At 36.2% G+C, this 26,434-nt stretch overlaps 1 protein-coding gene across 1 annotated transcript; it reads right to left on the bottom strand.

Moving 5' to 3' along the window:
* Nucleotides 1-591: 591 nt before the first annotated feature.
* Nucleotides 592-26,434, bottom strand: PEX13 (peroxisomal biogenesis factor 13). The gene is made up of 4 exons (XM_004470478.4): nt 26,279-26,434; nt 13,300-13,994; nt 7,453-7,578; nt 592-5,289 (listed from the first exon to the last, which is right to left on the bottom strand). The coding sequence occupies exons 1-4, from the start codon at nt 26,368-26,370 to the stop codon at nt 4,991-4,993; spliced, it is 1,212 nt and encodes a 403-aa protein (XP_004470535.1). The 5' UTR covers nt 26,371-26,434; the 3' UTR covers nt 592-4,990.

Genomic DNA, 26,434 nt, shown 5'->3' with positions numbered 1-26,434 from the left:
GTACCATATAACCTAGTAATCCCATGACTAGATATATATCCAAAAGAACTGAAGGCAGGGATTCAAACAGGTATTTTCCACATCAATATTCATAGTGACATTATTTACAATTGCCAAAAGATGGAAGCAACCCAAGTGACCGTCAACCAATGAATGCATAAATAAATGTGGTATATACATACGATGGAATATTATTTACCCATAAAATGGAATGAAATCCTGACACGTGACCACATGGATAAACTTTGAAGACATGCTGAGTGACATAAGCCAGCCACAAAAGGACAATTATTGTATGAGCTCACTCATTTGAAACAATTAGAATATGTAAATTCAGAGTCAGAATCTAGACTATAGGTTACTGGGGGACAGAGTGGGAACAGGGAATGGGACGGTGAGGCTAAAAATGTACAGGGTTCCCATTTGGAGTGATGAAAATGTTTTGGTAGTGGAGGGTAGTGATGGTAGCACAACATTGTGAAGGCAACTAACAGCATTGAGATATATACCTGAATAAGAATAAAAGGGGAAATGTCAGACTGTATATAGGTAACAATAAAAATTTTAAAAAATGGAACTAGACAGTGAATCCTAAGTTAAATCATGGGCTTTAATTAATAGTACAAATATAAAAAAATGTGTTATCATCTATTGTAACAAATATTCCATACCAATGCAAGATGTTGTTGGCGGGGTCCTTTATTTTATGCATGATCTTTCTGTAAACCCATAACTTCTTTAATAAAAAAAAAGAAAAAAATCACACATATCTGATAAGCAAAAATTGATAACATCAAGTGCTGCTGAATATGTAGAGAAATGAAACCCTCATGTTTTGCTTGTAGAAAAGTAAAACAATAATTTCTGAGAACAATCCAGCAGTACTTACTAAAATTAAATACGCATATACCCCACACCCTAGCCATTCTGGTCTAGAGCATATATACAAGAAAAACTAAAGGACAGTTTGTGGGAGTGGGAACAGCTGGGAAAAACTTAAGCATTTATGACTAGAGGAAAAAATAAGGTATGTATATGCAATGGATATAATACGCATCAGTTAGAAGCATGTTATATAAAGTAACATGAATTGGTCATGTAAATCTATTATTTTATGAATGTTAGGAGAATAAGATTTATACCATCACATCATTTATATAAATTTTTAAAACTTTTACAAAATAATGACATCTTTTTCAAAGGACCTATCTCCAAAATATGGAAGACGGCTTGGAAGGATAAATATTAAATACAGTAGGAATGAGAGGAACAAAATCACAGGCAGGGGATTCAAAAAATAATAAGGTAAAATAACACAGAAAAGTGTAGTCTTTCTGGACCACTGGTATTGGTGCCATTAATGAACAGTAGGACCAATCAATTCTGAGTACCTGTGATCCTCAAAAAACACTTTTTCTTACATGAGCAAAAATACTATTAAGACTTAAGTTAAATTACTTAAATTGAACATTGTTTCTTGAAATGTGAACCACTGTTCATGGGGTATAAAGTAAGTAACCCTATTGGATTCACTGAGCTAGCTGACCTGAAAAAAAAAAAATAGTTCATTTACCCAAATAACATAAGGTAAACAAAAAACTATACAATATGAAAGGACATTTCAAGGAAATACTGAAACAAACAAACAAACAAGCTTTTTTATCTTGCACAAATATTCCCATTGTGTTTTTCTAAGTTAGGCTGTTCAGGTAGTCAGCAAAATAACTTTAAATTACGTTTTGGGTAAAATAAGTACAGGTGAAAAATTTCTAATTTTTAATGTAGTATGTGTGAATCTGAAATTCTACAATGATGTATTCTGTGACATTTTTATAGTACATAAGAAATTTAAGTATACATGGAAAATTTTATAAAACATGTAACTGCCACAATATCTTACTTTTGATTGTCCTTTTTATTTTTTAAAACAACTCTTATGTAAGGCAGATGTAGCAGTTATCCCCAACATTATCAATGAGAAACTGATAAATAACAAGACTTAAATCTTATAAAGTGCTGGTGTCCAGACTGGAATCTAGGTGTCCTAAAACCTAGATTTGAGGTCTTACTTTTATTTAATTCATTTTTTAGGTAATTTTTATATAAATATAAATCTTAATATTTGTCTTTAAATCACAAAGAAATGGAACACCAATATTAATTGCAGTAGTTAATATATGCAATGATATGAAGAAAAATATGGAGATTTAAAAAATATTAATTCCAGTCCTGCAAAATGGTGTTAACAGTTTCACAAAATGTCAATGAAGTTTAATATATTTTTATTTGTCCAGTGAAAGTAACTAAAAGTAATTTCACAATCTATTAAAAATAAATTTTAATTACATTTAATTTCTGTTCCTTTTTTCAATAAAGAAAGCACAAGCAAGATAAAGGATGGCTGTATTCAAGTAAATGCATAACAGTGACACACTCACATGCTATATCAAGTATGTAAATAAAATGTTAAAACATGAAAATTTATAGTTCTTTTTCTAAACTGATAAGCTACAATCAGAAAAATTGAGAAAATGAAACCTTTTCTTACTGTAACTTATGATTTATTATTTTTAATTGTTTAGTTTCAGTTAGTAATTTCTGTAAAGTAGCACTCACAGAAATTCATAAAAATGACAATATTGGAGTCCTCAACATCACATTTAAATCTCCTCTAAAAAATTATATTAAAACTGTCATGGTAAAGAAGGTCATAAAATTTCTCTACTTATTCAAGTCCTAAATTTCTTTTCTGGAATTTAATAGAAAAGGGATTTTCAGATGCAAATAGTTAACAGTCAGACAAAGTACACTGGAATTTAGCATACTAAACCAAAATAGAACCACCCTAAAGAAAAGTTAAATTTTTTGTCATTCATTCTGTCCTTTATTCTTTTCCCTACACATTCTTTTTTTTTTTTTTTTTTTTAAAGATTTATTTATTTATTTAATTCCCCCCCCCCTCCCCTGGTTGTCTGTTCTTGGTGTCTGTTTGCTGCGTCTTGTTTCTTTGTCCGCTTCTGTTGTCGTCAGCGGCACGGGAAGTGTGGGCGGCGCCATTTCTGGGCAGGCTGCTCTTTCTTTTCACGCTGGGCGGCTTTCCTCATGGGCGCACTCCTTGCGCGTGGGGCTCCCGCACGCGGGGGACACCCTTGCGTGGCACGGCACTCCTTGCGCGCATCAGCACTGCGCATGGGCCAGCTCCACACGGGTCAAGGAGGCCCGGGGTTTGAACCGCGGACCTCCCATATGGTAGACGGACGCCCTAACCACTGGGCCAAAGTCCGTTTCCCATACACATTCTTAATAGTAGTTATAAATTCTATTCTAATAACTCACCTTTTCTAACTTAAGTAGGGCTGAATCAACATATCACTTCTAGCATTCAATTTAGAGGCCTAAACAACAAACTTAGTAATAATAAGATTACCAAAAATTTGAAGAACAAAATTTCCATAAATTATTCTCTAACAAATCAAATTAGAACCTCTAATTATAGAACATAAATGCAAAATAATATACAAGAAACTATCTTCTTAACTTAAAGACTCAGCAATTACCCGGTGTTATACTAAGTCACAATCTTTATCGAATAATTCAAAGTTTTCAATAGTATCTGTAAATGTTTTGTTATATACTTGTATTCTTCATGGCATTATTCTGTAATATGATCATAGCAAATATAGGAATTTTCCAATTTTGTAGGGAAATAGTCTACTGAAATTTAACTGCCTTTAAAATCATAATTACATAAAAAAAAAGTCAAAGAGTATTTCTGTATTCTAAATGGCAAACGAACATTTTATGTATAGTCTCAATGGTAAAAACTAAACCTAAAAGAAATATGTATCCATTATGACATTTTCAATGTTTAAAGATGAGCCTAAATAGAATTTAAAAAAAGGAAATACACTAAGGGAGATGCAGAGATCCTATGAAAAACTTAAATTTTTACTGTGAGAAATGATTAAATCATTAAGTGCAGCCTCAGACAACTTGAGCCTTGGTTGGAGGAAAAGAATGTAGATCTTGTATGTATTCTGATTCTGTTCAAGATGAGAACTAGATACATTGTAAAGGATAAAAAAATAATATGATTATTAAAGAAATGGTACCAATCCATATGAAAAGATCAATTTCAACGATTTTACTAGCAAGGAAAACTACTAGGACTAAATACTTTATCACCACAGAACAGGGATTCTTAACTAGGGGTCTGTGAGCTTGAACTGAAATTCAAAAATACATTATTCTTGTGGGGATGTGTTGGTGTGGGCGTGATATATTTATTAAATAATACACAGTACAGTGTGGACTTAGTAAGGTCCATGGTTTTCACCTGACTGGCAAAGGGGACCGTGTAACAAAGAAGGTTAGGAACCCCTGCCGTAGAACCATCTCTTTCACAATGTTTCTGGTTACCTTTCCAAGATAATTAAAAAATTAATAAAAGATAATAGTATTAACTGTTTGTAGGTAAAAACATACTACAGCCTAAAACAAACCCAACAGTGGGACATAATACAGATGAGAAAATTTTTATTTTCAGTTTATTTGAGATTGTTAAGAAAAAACCGGCCTTTTTGCTTGGTTCTCATATTTATATATCATGCAATTTCTGCAGATTCCAATTCAATTAATCTATAACTCCTAAAACATTAATTATCCCTACTGTAGTGAACTGTGTATTCTATAGTTCATCAATCTTACCCTTCCAATAAACCTAGGGCTGTAAATAAGATGAAAATGAGTGCAGTCCTCACAATCTTAAAATCTAGGTGAAACAAACATCCTCATGGTCCAATAACTTGTAAAATGAAACCAGTTCACTAGACCAACATACTAGTGTACAACTTTAATAATTTCTAGCAGCAAAACACCTGGAATAGCCAATAACAAATATTTTCATTGGATTGTAGATTAATTTCTTTCTAAGAATAATTTTAAAAAGAACTCTAAAGTACATTTCAACTGCAGGCAGACATGAAACATATCAAAGATCTTGTTTTTCTCCATTTTTCCTGGTGGAATCAGGTGCAACTGGAACCTTATTAGTTTCAACAAAAACAGATTCAAAGGCGGCTTCCTGTTCATCCAAAGAATCACCAGCAGTGGCTCCTTTAATTAGTGTTGTATTAGTATAAGGCTGTTGCTGCTTGGAAATTTTATTGGAGTCCATTGTTTTCCTACCTCTTCTTCTACCAAGAATTTTGACATAATTAGCAGGTACAAGTCCTGTTGTTTGTCCATCAAGACTAGCCAGAAGCCAACCACGCACTTTGGGCTGTTGTTCTGATGGAAGAAAAAGACAGCCTTGTAATTATAACATACTTTGGAGACACAATTGAATATTGGTGGTGAAATAGTATATTAAGTAAAATCTGTTACACTTTCATAATAAAATATATAAGCAAACAGTAAACATATGTATATTTAAAGTCAAATATACAGTTCTAGAGTCTATTCATATAATTTAAAATTTTAATTTCATACTTACTCAATAGTTTTTCCTACCTTTACACAACCTTATTCCTACCTTGAACATGAAGTTTATATCAGTTGGTCCATCAACAGGGTGGAGATTCAGTCCTCTCAAAAGTTGAAAACTAACACTAATATCTTCCATATTTTAACCTCAAATCTAAGGAGTGAATATATCACACCTTACAATAGGATAGGCTAGGGATAAATTAAGAAAATATATACCTTTAGGCAGGCAGCATTCTTTACATGCTTTTGGCCAAAATATAAAATTCATTCTATTGTGATAAACAATACTGAAGAAAATGAATGTTAATTTTAGTCCAAGATGTGCAAAAATTGAAGACTCCAAATTATATCTAGCCACATGACAAAAAGTTTAAGGTAATACTAAGCCTAAAGTAGGAAAAATATTTAAAACATTCAATTTAGTATTAAGAGTATATTCCCACCTATTATATCCATATCCTTATTTTTTTCTCTCATTTCCATATCTTTAAAAAGCTGTGTAATTTGTTGAGTTTTAGTTCAACATTATGATTTAGGTACAATATAAGAATTTTATGCTTTATACTCCAATGATATAATGATGAAAAACAAAACACTTTATCATGGCTGTGACTAATTTTGTTTTAAATGCTCATACTTTGAGTAATGGAGGAAAACAATGAAGTAAAGCCAAAGTGTTAAGAAACACTATTAGTTGAAGAATAATCCAAGATATAAAATTTCTTTGAAATATAACATAATTAAAGAAGACTACACTTGGCTTTAAAAAATTTTTTACTTAGATTAATTAAAACCTAATTTTTTGTATTGTTCTCGTCTCTAATAATAAATCTTAAAAAAAATCATTCTTTTGAAATAAAAAATAATAAATTGCTATTTTCTCTAGAAGAAAATACAAATATACTACCTAGATGACCAAATGTTTGCATGTAAAGCAATGAGGCAGAAATTTCACAAATTTTATCCAACTTTTTCTATTATTTACATATGAAAAAAAGGGTTTGAACACTGAAGGCATTTTTTCCATAAGCAAGAAGCCTAAAGGCAATAAAAGGCTAAAGTTTCTATTAACAAATCCCAAGGGAAATGGTATAGGTACAGTGGTTACAGTCTTCAGTCATAGACCAGTTCTACCATATCTTAGCTGTGTGATCCTGGACAAGTTACTCATTCTGAGTCTCAGTTTCCTCATGTGTTTAACAGGGACAAGAAAATAACATTATCCACTTCACAGGAGTACTGTAAAAGTTAAATGAAATATGTATAGTGCCTTGTACATAGTAAATACTCTAAAAATGATAGTTAAAATTATCATTACTAGTATCTTTACCAATAAAAGTGTTACTTTTCCTAACAGACCTGAATCCTCACAATTTGGGGGGTGTGTGTGTATAGATCTATGGAAATTCTGAAAACCATTACTATAGAAAGGAAAATGTTATTTTGTCTGTAGTCACTAAAAACTGCTAATGACATGGCCAATAAATAAACCTGACAAATAAATTTCCTGTTGAGGTTCTTTATTCATGTCAATATTCCTAAAATACTCATGACGGAGTTTCTCAAGTAAACATTATTCAAGTAATAAAGAAAGCAATACTAAACCCAGCAATCAAGGAATTCTTGGATGCTGCTAAATAATTTCAGTGGTTTATTAGGTTTGTTACATTTAGTATTTATCTCATGTTTCTATGTGAGGATTACCAGTATTTGAAATTTCAGTGTTTTTTTAGAAGAGATACTATATAAATATTTTCTTATCTCAGCAAAGTATTATTGGAACAATAATGGAACATTTATCCCCAACCTCCCCAAGATCTGGAAAGTCTACATTGATACTAAGAAATTCTAGTAACTACCTCAAAGTTAGCTAACAGTGCCTTGATCCTCTGTTGTAGTTTTTTAATATTACATTTAGAAATACTAAAATCCACAGATAATTCCAATTAATTCCCGATTTATTACCTCTGAGAGCTAAGTTTAGCATATCACCAGCACGGAAAGAAATTTCCTCTTCAGATACGGCAGCAAAATCATACTCTGCTCTAGCAACTACATGGTCATCCTCGCCACTTGCCCAGTTGGTTCTGTCTACAAGCCAAATTAAGAATTAGGTTAGTAAAATTTACAGAAAGAAAACATATTTCACTGCCAATGGTTTGCAAACTGCTTAAATTTTGTCAAGTGAAAAGTGCCCTCCAACCCAAAGTAAATTCTCTAATTAAGACTATGTAAGAATAACAATATGTTCACCAGGATTTCTGATTTGTTCCTTTTCTTCAAACTCCAAATTTCATCTCCCTTACTCTAAGCCAGGCATCAGCAAACTTTTTCAGTAAGGGGTCAAATAGTAGAGGCAAAATAGAACAATTGTATAGTTACTTATTTAAGAAGAAAAAATTTTCCCACAATTTTTTGTTTTGTTTTGAGGTACCAAGGCTGAGGATTGAACCCAGGACCTTGTATGTGGGAAGCCAGTGCTCAACCACTTAAGCTACAACCACTTCCCCCACAATTTTTTATAATTGACAAAATTATCAAAAAATAATTATGAGTTCTCTTTTTAAAAATACAATTCTATCGAGAAGAATGGAATTGGGGGGGGAGTAGTAATATTTCTCTTAACTGGGGTCAAAGGTAGTGTTTCCTATCATTGAAACTAGCTGCAAACATTCACCTACTAATATTGACTCGTAATGACATTTTAGAGATTTTTTTGAAAAATTTTTTCACATAAAAAGAAATTACCAAATATTGATATAAACCCATGAGCATATGATTTTAATTGAGTATATTCTTTATTTGGAAGGTATTTATAGAATTTTACTGTATTTTTCTTGATATTTGTCTTCAACCATGTCATTACATTGCAGATTAATTTATTCCAACTGAAGAGAAGCGGAAGCTCCTCAACTACACAATTAAAAAGATTTTGAAAAGTGCAAATATCCTTTGCACTTGCATGGTCCTAAGAATCACTGCTGTTATATAGCCTGACCTTGCTGCAAATTGTGGGGATGGAGACTTTGCTTCTTGTTATAACATTTGACAGCCTGGGAAGTATATAAAGCAGCATATTACTTGTGATTCAAACAATGTTACTTATCAAAATCATGCTATCCCAGCAGAAGTTCTGCATATAAATGTTGTATCTTGTAATTTGAGGTTGAATTTATTGAATTAATTATCAAGGAAAAGCTGATATTCACCTTTGACACTACTGGTATCGTAACACAGGACAGATTCAAATATTTTTTGCAAAGTATCTGCTGATAAACAATACAACAAATAACCACAGGCTTTAAACACCTACATTTTCATAAGCTTTGTAAATCTGTCTTTTTTCTGATCTACACATTTTTATCACTATTTGTTATAACATGTCTTAGCAGTTTCTATTTCAGGTTGTACTTGAGTTTTTTCAATTTCTTTGAAAATACTATCTGTAGTTCTACACAGATAATACATAGGGGCTAATTCTTTAGTCACTTTAAATTTGTTACTGACTCCTGAAAAACAACAACCGAAGAGGGTTTAAATCATTTGCTTTGTTTTAAAATTGACTACTGATGTTGTTCTCAATGTCTTCAACTCTTCAAGCAACTGATCTTGCTGAAAAGCTAACAGTCCTAAATTTATTTTATTCTGGACACATTCCTTTGGCTACTGCAATACACACAATTTAAATAGCTTTTCTTGCTTCGCTGAAAAATGAGCTTCCCCAAAATTTACTTTGGTTACAACCTCATTTTCATGTTTTTGGTGAAAAAATTTTGCTGTGAGGAGTCATTCCATGTTAAGATTCTAATTTTTCTGACTGTTGATTTCCTGTGAGTTGGGAATATTTTGATGAGTGCTTGGTCTGGTAATACTGACAGATGCTATATGCATCTAGCATAGCTATAGTGTCACTGCATAATAAATACAATGCTTTTGCCTTTTAATTCAATGATAAAACAACACACACTTCACTGTGCCTTAAAAGTATGACATTTAAAGTTTACTTTTCTCTACTTTCTTGTGTGACAGGGTGGGAACGCATTCCCAATTAAAAAAAAATTGCAGTACATTTCATATGGCACTCAAAACACTGTCAAGTGACAAGTCAGGGAAATCTGTAGTGTGCTAAGAGTAGGGCAAAGCAATGAGGGTGCTACATACGGCCTCTGCTGCAAACTACTCAACTCTGTCACTGTAGTGTGAAAGCAGTCATAACAATATGCACACAAATGAGTGTGGCTGCATTCCAGTAAAATTTTATTTATAGACATTGAAATATGAATTTCATATAATTTTCATGTCCTGAAGTATTCTTTTGGTTTTTTTCTAGTATTTTTCCATTTAGAAATTAAAAACCATTCCTAGCTTGTGGGTGTACAAAAATTAACAGCAGGCCATATTTGGCTCACAGGCCATGGCTTGCCAACCCCTCCTCTAAGCAGTTAAGAAGTCACTGGACCTATGCAACTTCCACAATTGTACTTCTTCAAAATCTCTTTGTACCATTATCCATTTATTCCCTCTTTTGCCTCAGATAAAGAACTACCCGACCTCCCTTTTTACCTGGTTCCCTGGATTACATCTTTTACCCCTTCTACAGGAAACTTCTTCATCATTTACCTATTCTCTCTTTGTCCATCATCTACTCAATCACTCCTTCTGACTCCTTTCTTTCAGTCTAAGAACATTCTCAGATGTCCACACTCCTTAAAATACAAAACAAAACAAAAAACTGAAAACAACCACATCAACTTGCTCTCAACTAGCTAACCTTCCTTAGGCCATTTTATTTCTCTTCTTCCATTCACTGCCAATCTTTCCTTTTTTTTCCACATGTCTTTATTTACTCCTCATCTCCCCAACAATATGCCTCATCTACTCTACCAAGACTTCTTGCTAGAGACTTCTTGCTAGAGCTGATGACCTTTAATTGCCAAACCTAGTAATTTTTTTCTCATTTCTTGATCTTACCCTTTACAGCACCTGTCATCATTCATATCCTTCTCCTTCTTAGAAGTTTTCTTCAACCCCAGCTTCTATAATACAGAAATAATATGTTTTTCCTTCTATTCTTCTTCCTAATTTCCATTTTACCATCTCTTCTTTTCTTTATCTACTCTTTCGCATAGCACTTCCATCCACTTAAAAGTTTCAACTATCAAATCCATATGGATGACTCCCTAAATCTCTTTCATTTTTTACCTCTTTCCTAAGATCCTGTCCTGTCTTTTAAAATGCTTTCTGAATAGCTCCCCTTAAATTCAATATAACCCTTACCAAATTGATCATAACAGCACACAAACTAGTTGTTTCAAGTGATTTCTCTTTCTTTTATTGGCTTTACCTTCAAAAATATATCCACAATTTGACTAGGACCTGTATCCCTGCCACCCTGAGCAAAGCCACCATCAATTCTCATCTGAACGATTATAATACCCTCTTGACTCTTGTGATTGTTTTCTTCTGCCCTAGCTCTTCCTAAAGATCATTCTCAGCAACAAGATTTTCTTTTTAAAACCAAAGGTTTCCTTTCAAAACCCTGCCATGGATTTCCATATCAGAATAAAGGCCAAAGTTCTTATAAATGCTGACAAGGGTTATATGTGCCTACTGTACACCCCCCACCCACTCATCTTCTGCTATTCTCATTTTGCTCCAACCAAACTGGGATCCCTCCTGTTCACATGACATGCCAGGCATACTGCTACTTAAAGACTCATGCACTTTGTTGTTCTCTATGTCTCTCTCACTTTTCCTTCAATAGGTGCAAGGCTTATTCTCTCACCTCTTCAGGGAGATGTTCCCTGACTATATTTACCTCTTCCTACCTGACACTCCCCAACTCTCTTCTCTGCTTTATTATTTTTTTATGGCAATCATCACCTCTGACTTACTAGCTACTACCTTATTTGTATTTGCTGCTCCTCCCCTCCCAAGCCCCATCCCACCCCTGGGGCAACTAGAATACCTGAAAGTTAGGAATTTTTAGTCTGTTTTATTCATTGCTATATCCCTAGTTCCTAGAACTGTGCCTAGCATTTTGTAGGCACTCAATAGTTATTGAATTGAATTACTGAATAAACACCTCTAATTACCCAAATTTAAAGGTACAGAGCATTTTGATTCTTCTTGTCATATACCACATTTAGCCATTATTTAAATCCTGTTGAATCTTTTGTCTTTCCTGCCTCTCACATACACTAACCTAGTTCAGACCTTCATCTCTCAATCACTCTAAAGCAAAAGTACCCTAACTGATGTCCCCAAATCAATATTTATTAAATACCTTCTATGCACCAAGCAGTGTATTAGATGTTGAGAATACAAGAATAAACATAACCCCAAATCTTTTATAAATCTTGGCATCCAATTTCAGCCTGTTCTAAGTGGCACTGACCTATCTTACACACTTCTGAAAAACTGACCTCTTTTAGAGCACTGTTCATGTCACAAATTTGTTTAAAACAAAAAACAAAACCAAAAAACCACTTGTTACTAAATGAAGTAAAAGACTAACAATGGCAATTAGGATCTTGTAATATTAGCCTTCAACCACTTTCTTAGCTTTATCTCTTAGTATCCTTTTATTTAATGCTATACACCCCTGCTGAAAAAAATTTATTTCCTACCTATATACTTTTTTTTTTTAAAGATTTATTTATTTCTCTCCCCTTCCCTCCCACCCTGGTTGTCTGTTCTCTGTGTCTATTTGCGACATCTTCTTTGTCCGCTTCTGTTGGTAACAGCGGCACAGGAATCTGTGTTACTTTTTGTTGCGTCATCTTGTGTCAGCTCTCCATGTGTGCCGCACCGTTCCTGGGCAGGCTGCACTTTCTTTTCGTGCTGGGTGGCTCTCCTTACGGGGTGCACTCCTTGTGCGTGGGGCTCCCCTATGCGGGGGACACCCCTGCCTGGCATGGCACTACTTGCGTGCATCAGCACTGTGCATGGGCCAGCTCCACATGGATCAAGGAGGCCTGGGGTTTGAACCATAGACCTCCCATGTGGTAGACAGACGCCCTAACCACTGGGCCAAGTCCGCCGCCCCCTATGTACTTTTTAAAAGATTATTTATTTATTTATTTCCTCCCCTTGCGGCTCACTTGCTGTGTGCTCTCTGTGTCCATTCGCTGCACGTTCTTCTGTGCCTGCTTGTCTCCTTTTGTTGCATCATCTTACTGTGCCAGCTTTCTGTGGGCACAGGCCGGCTTGCCTTTACAAGGTGGCCCTGGGACGCGAACCCAAGGCCTCCCATATGGTAAACGGGAGCCCAATCAATTGAGCCACAACCGCTTCTCTGCCTATGTACTTTTGTTCAAGCAGTTACATGAATTCCAGTTCTGTCACTTGTAAAATGAGGATAATTCCTTTCTTAGAGTTTTTTAAAGAATTAAATGAGAGAAAAATATACAAAATACCAGCATAGTATCTTGCATATAATAAATACTCAATAAACCTTACTTCTCTTCCCAAATGGCATCTTTACCTCTCTGCCTCATTACAGTTATTGGGATATGTGTTTTACCTCCCCTGTAAATTTTTAAAAGGTAGGGATTATGCCCTATGTTATCTCTGTATCCTCCACAGCACCAAGTAGTTAGGTAATGTGTACTATTAAACCAAAATAACAATGAATAAATCAGCAAGCCTAACTTGCTACATATTCCTCTTCCAGTTTTGAAGTTTTAAACTGGAAATATAACTAGATAAAATGTTAAATACAAATTAATATAAAGAATGCTAATTTTAACAAATCTATTCTTGAGATCTCAGGTTGCTATATGGTTTCTATACCTTTTCCCTTTCTCTTACCTGCTACTTCATCACTGTGGGTAGACAGCAGTTTCCAGATGAGGTAAGGACCGCCAAGGATAACAGCAAAGAACAAGAATATTGGCCAAGATTTTGCTGAGTTAGCTGCTCTGTCCTCAGCACCAAGGCAAGCTACAGTTCCTTCACTTTCTGCCCATATGTCTTCATTCTCTGAGCCTCTTCTTAAGCCCATCATCCACTGTAACCGTCTGTAAAGATACCTTATAGTCCTAACTAATGCAAAAGCAGAAAAAACTTTCGTGAAGTGTATTTTTAATCGGGAAAAATGATTTGCTACATCCAATACAGCCCTGAAACTGTTATAGACAGCTGAAAAGGTGGCATCCATCATCATACTGACAGAGGCAAATGCATGCACAATACTTTCAATGGACTGAAATGCACCTCTGCTGCTTTCTTCAGCTTGCTGAACAAATCTACTGGGAGGAAGATCATCGACACGGAAGCGGTTATATCCCAAACCATTATATCCATAACTATAAGGGTTATAGCTTCCATAAAAAGAATTTCCATAGGCACCATATCCAGAAGAAAATGAACTGTAGGCAGGTCTGAAAGTGTTCACACTGTTGCTTCCTGTCTGCTGGGATGGCCTTGGAATAATAGGTGGAGGCACTCTGGTAAGTGTTGGCTGCCCAGGTCTTGTCAATAAAGTAGGACCCAAATCAGCAGATCTAAAACCCAAAAAGATTGAAAATCAGTATCTTTATTTCAAAAACAGTAACTTGAGTACACAATAAATTTGATTCAGAGCAACTATTAAAAACCTCTAACTAGGTTTAAGTGACTGTTGCCTTTCCTTTAGAACCAACAGCCACAAAAAATTTATGGAACACACACTGTGTCTTAAGTCTTCTGTGGAAACTTTACATATGTTTTGTCTTTTAATATGGCACAAGATTTAAACAAATTTTAAAAGGAAATGAATGTACCAGATAAGAAGTGTCCCCCCTCCACCCCCAAAAAAGAAAAAACAAAAAACCTTTACATTTCTGGTATTATGACAGATTCTTCTGAAGTAGAACAAGGAATAGTCCCTAATTTCCAGAGGCTTAGAATCTCAGTGGTAAGACAAAATGAACAATAAGATAATATATGGGTGGCGGACTTGGCCCAGTGGCTAGGGCATCTGTCTACCACATGGGAGGTCTACCACATGGGAGGTTCAAACCTCGGGCCTCCTTGACCCGTGTGGAACTGGCCCATGGGCAGTGCTGATGCACTCGAGGAGTGCTGTGCCCCGCAGGGGTGTCTCCGCATAGGGGAGCCCCACGTGCAAGGAGTGCACCCCATAAGGAGAGCCGCCCAGCGCGAAACAAAGTGCAGCCTGCCCAGGAATGGCGCCGCCCACACGGAGAGCTGACACAGCAAGATGACGCAACAAAAAGAAACACAGATTCCCATGCCCCTGACAACAACAGAAGCGGACAAAGACGACGCAGCAAACAGACACAGAGAACAGACAACCGGGGGAGGCGGGGGGGGGGGGGGGGGATAAATAAATAATTAAATAAATAAATCTTTAAAAAAAAAAGATAATATAGCTGACTGAACTATGCTGGTTTCTTATTTACTTAGCTGGCATTATTAGTATCTTCTATCTGTGGTTTCTTTTTTAAGACAATAGGCCATTTTTTTTCAGGAATAAGTTAAAACTAAATATCTATTATCCTTATTCCTAAATGACACTATCTTTCTTACTACAGTTTTACAATAGATTTTAATATACAAAAAAGAAAGTCCTCCCACTGTATTCTTTTTCTTCAAGAAAGTCTTGGCTATTTGGCCCTTTGCATTTCATAAAAATTTTAGAATCAGAGTTTCCAGTTTTATATTCTCTACCCTCCTCCTGTTGAAATTCTATTTGGGATTACATTGAATCTATACAAAATTTGAGGAGAAATGACATCTTTACAATATTTAGCGTTTTAACCCATGAAAACAATATAGGCTATATTTAGGTCTTTTAAATGTTTCCCAATAATGGTTTTAAAAAAATAATCTTATTGCATCTCATGTTTGACAGTTTACTCTGTGGAGACCTTTTTTTAGGTTTATTCCTATACACTGGATATTTTTTGATGCTATTGTAGATGGTGCCTTTCTAAAATTTCACTTTGTTGCTATTATATAGCTATAACTGATTTTTTTTTTAAGTGTATGGCCCTTGCATCCAGCAACCTCTTAAAAATCACATACTAATTCTAATAATTCAGCTTTGGGTTCTTTTTGATTTTCATGAATCTTAAGAATTTGTAGTCATATTGTATGTGAATGATAGATTTATTACTTCCTTTGTAATTCGTACAGTTTTGATAGTAGATTGTACTGTCTAGGACTTATAGAACAATTTTTAACAGAAATGGTGATAGTGGCTGACACTGTCTCATTTCTGATCTCAAAGAGAAAGCTCTTAACATGTTATCATTAAATTATTGTTTGCTGAAGGTTTGTTGCATGGATTAAAAAGACCTATTCCTATTGTTTGCTAAGAGTTTTTCTCATGAATGATTTCTCAAATGATTTCTTGGCATCCAGAGATGATTATCTGATTTTTCACCTTTATTTTGTTAATATGGTGAATTACATATTTCAAATGTTAAAGCAACCCTGCTTTCTAAAATAAATCCGAGTAGCCTGTGATAAAATGTTGGATTTGGTTTGCCAATATTTTGTTGAAGATTTTTTGCATCTATGTTCATGAGTGAGAAAGTCCTGTCATTTGTTTATCCTGTAATGTCTTTGTCAAGTTTGGGTATCAAGTTTATACTGGCTGTGGCAGACCAAAGTTATTTTATGAATCCCCAAAATATTGTTTTTAAACTAATCTCTTTCTGTGGGTGTGATACCCTTTGATGGTATTATATTTGGTTGAGGGTCCTTTGATTAGATTACTTGATAAGACTGATTTAGGGCTTTTGATTGGATTGGAAGGTTGGGTCTCCACCCCCTTACTGGGTCTGATATAAACACAGGCACAGAGAGACACAGACTCAGGAAAAGTAACCTGCCATTTTTTATTCTGCTATGTGAAAGAGGACTAGAGGATCACTTATGTACAAAGCCACCAAGAGGCTGGGCCCATGGAGCAGCTCAAGAGGAGACAAGTCCTGCTATATACCTGATGGCTTAGAGATGAACTTGGGAAGAGGAGCTTCGAGACTGATAGAGGAGGCCTGGAAAGAGACAAGACCTGAGCCTGTTTGCTCAGAGAGATGGTAATTCCGGAGGCGAATGTTGAGACCTCAGCAAAGATCGGTGGCCATCTTAGTTTTTTGCATGCCTGGACAACAGGATCAACAATAGCTGACTTTGGTGAGAAAGCACCTCTTATGGTATCCTGATAGGACTTTTCACAGCCCTGGAACTGTACTTTACCCCAAACAAACCCCTTCATAAAAATCAATTTCTGGCACTTTGCATCAGCAGCACTTTGGTAAACTAAAACACTGGCCTCAGAGTTAGGATAGTAGGGAACTTAACATATAAAGGTCACATGTGAAAAACCAACAGCTAGCATCATACTTAATGGCGAAAGACTGAAAGCTTTTACCCTGAGATCAACAACTACACAAGGATGCCCACTTTTGCCACTTGTATTCAGCATGATACTAGAAATTCTAACTGGAGCAATTAAGAAAAAAAAGAAAGAAATGCAAGAAGTTACACTATTTTAGTTGGCAGACGACATGCTCTTACATCTAGAGAACCCTGAAGAATCCACAAAACAACTGTTAAAATAATTCAGCAAAGTTGAAGAATACAAACTCAATACACAAAAATCAGCTGCATTTCTAAACACTAGCAACGAACAATACAAAAGAAAATTAAGAAAACAATTCCATGTATGATAGCATCCAAAGGAATAAAATACTTAGGAAAAAATTAAATGACATGCAAGTCTTGTACACTGAAAACTACTAAGGGAAGAGGATGTGGCTCAAATGATAAGGTCTCTGCCTACCACATGGGAAGACCTGGGTTTGATCCCTGGGGCCTCCTGGTGAAAAAAAAGAAGAGAAAGTTTGACTGCACAGTTAGCCAGTGCCTGAGTGGTGAGCTGAGTGCCCACATGGTGAGCCAACTGCCCATGCGGTGAGCTGAGTGCCTAGCATGGCGAGCCGAGTGCCTGCATGGTGAGCCAGTGGGGCGCAAGTGAGTCACACAGCAGATGATGCAGCAACAAAAGAGAGACGAAGGGGAGAGTCAAGGTGAAGTGCAGCAGAGACCAGAAACTGAGGTGGTGCAATTGGCAGGGAACCTGTCTCCTCATTGAAGTTCCCCAGAATCAAGTCCCAGCAAATCCTAGAGGAGAAAGACGAGATGAGAAGAAAAAAGAGAGATACAGATGATCACACAGCAAATGGACACAGACAGCAAAAAAAAAACAGTGGGGTGGGGGAGGGAAAGAAAAGAAAACCACTGAAAGAAACTGAAGAAGACCTAAATAAACAGAAAGATATTCTGTGTTCATGGATTGAAGACTTAAAATTATTAAGATGACAGTTTGATACAAAGTGATCTCCAGATTCAATGCAATCCTTATCCAAATTTCAATGGCATAATTTTGCAGAAATGGGAAAACTCATACTAAAATTATTTTATGTGCGTGTGTTCTAAAATAAAGATTTACTTATGGACTTTCCTTTAATAGTCACACATCATAAAATATTATTATTTTTGATTGTTCTTCCTGCACCCCAACCATTAAAAAGCATAATGGTGATGCCAAAGCAAAAGTCGGTTATGTTCTCCCAACGCATCCTTAAAGTCAATTCCTGAGACACCAGGATTTCAAAGAGAAAATTTACTTGGTTGTGCAAAGCATACTAAATTCTTATAGAATTTTAAAGGACCCAGAATAGCCAAAACAATCATGGAAAGGAAGTACAAAGCTGGAAGACTCAAACTTCTTGATTCAAAATTGCTACAAAGCCACTGTAATCAAAAGAGTGTGGTACTGGCATAAGGACAGATATATATACTAACAGAATAGAACTGAGAGTCCAGAAATAAACCCTCACAACTATGGTATATTGTTTTTCAACAAGAGAGTCAAGACCATTCAATGGGGGAAAGAAAAGTCTCTTCAACAAATGATGCTGGGAAAACTGGATGCAAAGAATGAAGGTGGCCCCTCACCTTACACCAAATACAAAAACTGATTCAAAACAGATCAAAGACTTAAGAATTAAAACTATAAAATTCGTAGGAGAAAACCTAGTGGCAAATGGTTTTTATAAATATCACAACAAAAGTGAAAAAAATAGATAAATTTGACTTCATTAAGTTTAAAAGCTTTTGTGCATCAAAGGACACTATCAAGAGAATGAAAAGGCAGTTCACAGAATGGAAAGAATATTTGTAAATCTTATATCTTATAAGGGTTTAGTATCAAATTTAATATTAAAAAGACAAACAATTTAAAAAATGGGAAAGAAAAAATCATGGAATAGAAAGTAGGGAAACGGATGTGGCCCAATCAACTGGGCTCCTGTCTACCATATAGGAGATCCAGGGTTTGATGCCCAGGAGTCTGGTGAGGACAAGCTGGCCCATGTGGAGTGCGGCCCCATGCAGGAAAGCCACCCTGTATAGGAATGCCACCTCGCGAGGGAAATGCCGCCCTGCGCAGGAGTGCCAGCCAACGTGGAGAGATGGTGCAGCAAGATGACACAACAAGAGGAGAGAAAATAAGAAGACATAGCAGAACAGGGGAGCTGAGGTGGCACAAGAAAGTAATCACCTCTCTCCCATTCCAGAAGATCCCAGGATCAGTTCCCAGAGCCGCCTAATAAGAATACAAGCAGACACAGAAGAACACACAGCGAATGGACACAGAGAGCAGACAACGGGGGGAACGGGGAGAAGTAAAAAAAAAAAAAAAGTAAACAAAAACGTAAAATGGTGAGGGGCTGAGTGACAGTCCTACTTGGCTCTGGGTCTAGAAGCAAACAGTGATAGCCAGTACTCATTCCTTTAGGAAATAAGAACTAAAAGTGCATCATTCAAGTGAACAAGTTAATTGCTTGATGTGGGGGATCAACCTCCATGACTCCTAAAAACAAAACAAAACAGAAAAAGACATGATATTTGCTGACTATGGTTTAGGAAGACAGTTACAAATCTAAGAAAGGGAGAGGCCTCTGATATAGCCTGGAGAAGAGGAAATGAAACAAGCTAAATACTGACTAGGTGACTGGATCTTGTACTATCCTTAATCAAACCCCACCAGGCACTCTAAACCAGCATTTTAATAACCAATTCTTAAATGAGGGGCGGTGTGCTGAGGGGCCAGGTAAAGGCAGTAAGAAACCTTTCGGAAATAGAGGGGATTGGAGAGAAAAAAAAAAGAGCTCAAAAATTCTTACTCAGAATGAGCATAACTTCAAAAACACCAAACACATGAAGAAATAAAAATAGTAAGAGACTAAGCCAATGAAAATCAACAATCAGAATGAGAATTCATTCCAGGGAAAAGTAATTTTATATAGCAGCTCAACAAAGATTCTAAATGTGCTTAAAAAGATCTAAATGAAGCAATGACATCTTGAAATAAATGAAATAAAACATGTAAAGATGAAAAAAAAATTATATTAAAAATCTTGGCCATGATGCCCATAGTCATAGGAGCTATCTTACAATGATGAGGCAAGAAGAAAAAAATCTATTGAACACTAAAAAGAAGAGTGGAAAGACAGATCTCTGAATCCCTTTTCATGTAATGGCAGTCTAGGTAATCAGACTAATACTTCTACGGGAAAACAACCAGAAAATATATAAAATTATCTGTTTAAAAGCACCAGAGAACAAGGCACTGAAGAATTATGGAGTTAAGTTCCAGGAGAAAGAGAAAAGCCAGAGTGGCTGGTATTTTGAGATGTTTCTAATGGGGCAATGGCCAATTGTGGAAGAGATGGATGACAAAATGAGAAACTAAGCAGGGTTTTTAATAGACTCCCTAAGCTAAAGGGACAAAAATTAGTTTAGGATTACCAAAGAAGAAGGGTAACCCCTATACTTCAGACTCTTAAAGGACAATATTTAGGGAGTGAGGAAATAGACTAGCCCTGGTAAGAACTAAAACCTCAGCTTCAAATCATTGAAATCCTTAAAATAATCCTAGATTGCTAGTCATTCTAGCCACTTGTTAGCAGTAAGTCTCTGGAGGAAGATACCATCCTGGGCCTCAAATTACCTCAACCTGTCCATATTCAATGTCCAGCTCTTATTAAAAAATAATTGGACCTATATGCTGACGGAACTACATGATTAAAAAGAATAGTAACATCAAACAATACAAAACAATCCACAGGAGATCCAGATAATAGTGTTATTAGGCAGACTTTAAGCAATTATGCTAATGTGTCCAAAGGAAAAAAGACAAGATTGAGATTTTTTTTCTCAAAAAATGGAAACTATAAACAAGGACCAAATGGAAATTCTGAAACTGAAAAAATAAATACCTGAAATTAAGAACACAATAATTGGTTTAACACCAGATTAGACATACCCAAAGAAAAATTTCAGTTAACTAGAAGAGAGTTCAAAAGAAAACATTCAGAGTGAAACATGAGAAACAAAAGAATAAACACAGAAGAGAGAGTAAGAAACAGTTCCATGGAATTACACTACACAAACTCTGATCCCTAAATTCAACCATGGGCTTTAATTGCAAAACTATAAAAATGTGCTATCATCAATTTAACAAATATTCCATACCAATGTAAGGTGTTGGTGATGGAGTGGTTTATGGGAATCGTGTACTTTTAATAAGCATGATCGTTCTGTAAATATAAAGAAAGCATATGGTGTAATATAAAGCATATATGTAATTGGAATCAAAGGAGAAACAGAAGAGAAAATGGGGCAGAAGCAATATTTGAAGAGAGAATGACTGAGAAACATCAAGCCAGATTCAAGTATCCCCTTGAACTCCACCCACAATAATACAAAGAAAACCACACTGAGGCCCAATAAAGTATAATTGCTAAAAAACAAAAACAAAGAGGGAATCTTCAAAGTAATTAGAGGGAAAAAATGAGATTCCTTTCAAAAGAGCAAGAACAGGACAGAGATGTCCCAAACTGTCAAAAGCACATGCAAAAAAGGGAGCCAGAAAAAAATCTAGGTCTCTTGATGACATTGTTGAGAGGAGATCCCTAGACTTCTTGTTAACTAAGCAACACATCTTTTTGTTCAAAGCACAGTTACTTGTAGCAGAAACTATTCTTGATAATAATGTCCAGCAGGGTTTCCAAACGAAGAGAAAGTACAATGCTAAAACAATATTTCAAGGTTTAATTGCTGAGAATTTTTCCAAATTAAAGACATGAATCCTCACATTCAGCACTTGGGATAATGAGCAGGAGGAAAAATATATTTGTATGTAAGTATGTCCAGATACAGCATATTAAAGCTGCAGAAGATCAAGATATAAGATAAAGCTTAAAAGTTACTAGGCAAAGACAATCTACCTGTAAAGAATTAAAAACTACACTCAATAGAAAAATTTCTACAGCATAAAACTTTGATATAAAACCAGAAAAGTATACGACCAAGAAAATTGCAGGCCAATTTTACCTAGGAATATATATACATGAAAGACTTAACATATTAGAATAGAATTCAACATTATATATATACATATTTAAAGATTTATTTATTTTTAGAATTTCTCTCCCCTTCTCCCCTGTTGTCTGCTCTTTGTGTCCGTTTGCTGTGTGTTCTCCTGTGTCTGCTGGCATTCTTGTCAGCGGAACCAGGAATCTGTGTCTCTTTTTGTTGTGTCATCTTGCTGTGTCAGCTCTCTGTGTGTACAGCGCCACTCCTGGGCAGGCTGTGATTTTTTCACAAGGGGCGCCTCTCTTTATGGGGCGCCCTCCTTGCGCATGGGGCTCCCCTACGTGGGGGACACCCCTGTGTGGCAGGGCACTCCTTGCGTGCATCAGCCCTGCATGTGGGCCAGCTCACCACACCGGTCAGGAGGCCCTGGGTTTAAACCCTGGACCTCCCATATGGTAGGTGGATGCTCTATCAGTTGAGCCAAATCCGCTTCCCAGCATTGTATATTTTTAAATTCACAACTAGGCAAAGTTCATCGAGAAATGCAAGGAAGATTCAACCTTAGAAAGCTAATGAATACAAAAAGCCAATTTTAATATTGAAGGAAAATAGGTATAATTATCTCAACAGATGAAGAAAAATCATTCGATAAAATTTAAAACTCTGGCATAATAAAAATTTTAGCAAGGTAGAGAAATAGAAGTTCAACAGGATAGCTATCAAAAATAAAAAGCAGGGAAGCGGACTTGGTCCAATGGGTAGGATGTCCGCATACCACATGGGAGGTCTGCGGTTCAGACCCTAGGCCTCCTTGACCCGTGTGGAGCTGGCCCATGCACAGTGCTGATGCACACAAAGAGTGCCCTGCCATGCAAGGGTGTTCCTTGTGTGGGGAAACCCCATGCGCAAGGAGTGCGCCCCATAGGGAGGGCAACCCAGAGCGAAAGTAAGTGTAGCCTGCCCAAGAATGGCGCTGTACACACGGAGAGCTGACACAAGAAGATGATGCAACATCACCAGCAGGTTCCCGATGCCCCTGATAGGGATAGAAGCAGTCACAGAAGAATGTACAGGGAATGGACACAGAGAGCAGACAATGGGGGAGAGGGGGAGAAATAAATAAAAAATAAATCTTTAAAAAAAAATAAAAAGCAAACATCACACTTAATAGTAAGACTTTAGAGGCTTTCCAATGAAAGCCAGGACCAATATAAGGATACAGGCTATCTATGCTGACTTATTTGCAAATGATATGCTCATCTGTGGAATTTAAGGGAATTTCAATCAAACTATTAGAAATTAAGAGTTTGGCATTATGCTGCATACAATATTATACATTAAAAAAAAAAGGAGCATTCTGACAATCAGTAATAACTAACTGGAAAATGCAAAAGAGGGGAAACAAGCCTACTTACAACAGCAACAGAAAATACAATCTAGAAATAAATAACAAAAGAAAGGATTTTATGGAGACAATTATAAAGCATATTTCAAGGCAAAAAAGAAGATAAAAATTCTAATTATACCTTATACAATATTCAGGGATAGAAAAACCTGATCTACAAATTCAATACATTTCCAATAAAATCACTGTAAGTCTGTTTTTAAAGGTTGTGTAAAAAGACAATTTTGAAGAGCAATGTGTGAATGCTCTTGACATAACATATCAAAATTTATTATAAAGCTTTGTAACTAATAGTGTTATGCTAGCCTGAGATTATATGAACAGACCAAAAGAACAAGTCCAAGACTCCTGAAAACAGAACCACATTTAGGAAAACTTGATATGATGCAGATGATACTAATTAATAATTAGTATGAAACAGACTACTCAATAAATGGTGCTGGAACAATCGGTTATCTACATGGGGAAAAAAACTAGATTTCCTGCTTCACACTGACTTCTGTATAAGAAAATCAATGAATCTAAAGATATCAATGTGAAAAGCCAACCATTTAGAAGATAGAGAATTTAAAATATAGAGAAAAAATTTGTCAGCTCTGGAATAGGAAGGCTTTCTTAAATAAGGCACAAAAAAGCACAAAATATGAAAAATTTTATTATATTAAAGTTAAATACTTCTGAAAGACAAAAATGGACATAAACAAATATAAAATGAAAAGACAAATAACAGACTAAAAGATATTAGCAAAGCATATAAAGGAAATGATTAAAATCAATAAGCAAAGCTAAAGCCAATAGAAAAATGGGCAAAAGATAACAGAAAAAAAGTAAAATGGCTAATAAACCTTCAAAAAATGCTCAGTCTTGTAAATTAAAGATAAAATACCATTTCACATACATTAGATTGGCAAATAGAGTACTAAAAAATAACACTATCGATTGTTGGTGTGGAGATGTGGAGAAATGATACCTTTCTTGCTAATGGAAATGTAAATTTTTATACACTGTGGGGAGCAATCTGGCAAGACAGATAATCTATCATTCCACCAAGCAATTCCACTTCAGGTAACAACTTGAAAACCTCTTGGAAATGTGCACAAGGGAAAAGTTACAAGAATGTTAATGCAACACTTTTTTTTTTTAATATAAAAAAGTTGATAGCCCAATGACCACCAACAGAATAAAGGTTACTTTTACATAACAGAAAATCTTACAGCAATTAAAATGAACTACTGCTATATGTATGAAAAATGTAAACTTCAAAATACGTATTTGGTGGAAAAACATTTTGCAAAATGATATATATAGTATGAAAGTATTTATTTAAAGTTTCAAACAGTAAATAACAATATAAAAAAAGTCCACAAACACAAGTACTGGGAAGCGGATACGACTCAAGCAACTGGGCTCCCATCTACCATATAGTAGGTCCAGGGTTCGATTCCCAGGGCCTCCTGGTGAAGGGAAGCTGGCCCCTGTGGTGAGCTGGCCTGTGTGCAGTGCTGGCCTGTGCGGAGTGCTGGTCTGCATGGAGTACTTCCCCATGCAGGAGTGCTGCTCCTCTCAGGAGTACTCGCCCATGTGGAAAGCTGGCACAGCAAGATGGTGGCACAAAAAGAGACACAGAGGAGAGACAATAAGAGACCAGATCAGAGAGTTGAGGTGGCTCAAGAGAATAATTGCCTCTCCCACTCTGGAAGGTCCCAGGATTGGATCCTGAAGTCGCCCAATGAGCAGAAACAAGAACACACAGCAAATGGACACAGAGTGCAGACAAGGGGGGAGGAGAGGAGAGAAATAAATAAAATAACTAAATCATAAAAAAAAAAAAAGCCCACACAAGAACTAAAGTATAAAAGCATTATTGAGTACAAATACACCAAATAAGGACAGCAGTTTACTGCTGGAAAGAGGAAAAAGAAAAATGTGAGGTCTTAATTGTTTCTCTAATTCTTATTTAAAGGAAAAAAAAGGAAAACTGAAGCAAATCTGTCAAATGTTAAAATTTCTTAAAGCTGGGGGTTGAAAACATATATGTTCCACTATCTTACTCTGTACAGGTCTCTACGTGTTTAAAATATTTCATAATGAAGAAAAGTGAGAGAGGGAGAATGACTCATGAAAAAGAGCAGAAAATGTCACTACAACTAAACAGTATAATTAAAGCTTATTACTTGTTATATAGCTATCATTATTAAATTAAGTAGCTATTGTGTTTAAGCATCTTAGCGTTTGTAAAAAAAGACAAGACTTAGAACCTAGCAGAAATACATTCCAATATGCTGGATGTTAAGAAAAACCTACAAAAGTAGATGATCTGACATTGGAGTCTAGAAACCTGAACTGAAATATCCAGAAACACGCAACACAAAACACATTAAGACCATGAAACATAAATCTGCACATTTTAACCTTTTTTGACTTGTGTACCCCTTTGATAGAGATTTAAATAAACAACTACAGGCTCTAGAAAAACATACATGCACTTTTGCAAACAAAGGCCATCTCTGAAACTCAGATTTACATCTTCTGCTTTAAAGTTGCTTCTCCAAATCTCAATATGAAACACAAATGCGTTACCCTAAATAACAAGCAAAGCGCACAGGCTTCGAATCGAGTTACATAAATGACCTTTGGCCTTTCCCCAACTTCTCGAGGGTGGTTAAAAGCTTTTACGTCACTTTGCTTCCCATCGATGCAGGGGACTGGGCAAATGCCGCTCTTGGCAGCTACGGTCCGAAAGTCTAAAGCTTTAAAAGGTCTCAAGCAGGTCTGTGACCGTGTCGGACAAATAGAAAGAGGGCAGAAAGACGGCTGTTTGACAACCAAATTCTCCGGCGTCCCGGGACCCCTTTCCGCTCTCGCGCCTAGCAAGGCTGGGCGCTTACTGTGGGGGAGGGGATACTCCCCCAACGGCCCCAACCGCCTCTCGCCAAGGCCGGAGCCCTGGCCCCATCAAACTCGCGGCCCGAAGCACCCCACACTCACTGGAAAGTGGGGCCGGGTCCAGGGCCCGGCCCGGCCCCCGGAATTCGACGGGTCTCCCAGGGTTTCGGCGGGGGCGGCGGCTGGGACGCCATCTCCTCCGCCTTGCTCGATTTCCGCTCTGCGCCTCGACAGCTCAGGCCTGGGTCCACTAGGGCC

The sequence above is a fragment of the Dasypus novemcinctus genome, chromosome 17 (assembly GCF_030445035.2).
Source record: "Dasypus novemcinctus isolate mDasNov1 chromosome 17, mDasNov1.1.hap2, whole genome shotgun sequence".
Lineage (NCBI taxonomy): Eukaryota > Metazoa > Chordata > Mammalia > Cingulata > Dasypodidae > Dasypus > Dasypus novemcinctus.
The sequence above is the reverse complement of the archived record's forward strand: the minus strand, read 5'-3'. Positions and strand labels throughout refer to the sequence as shown.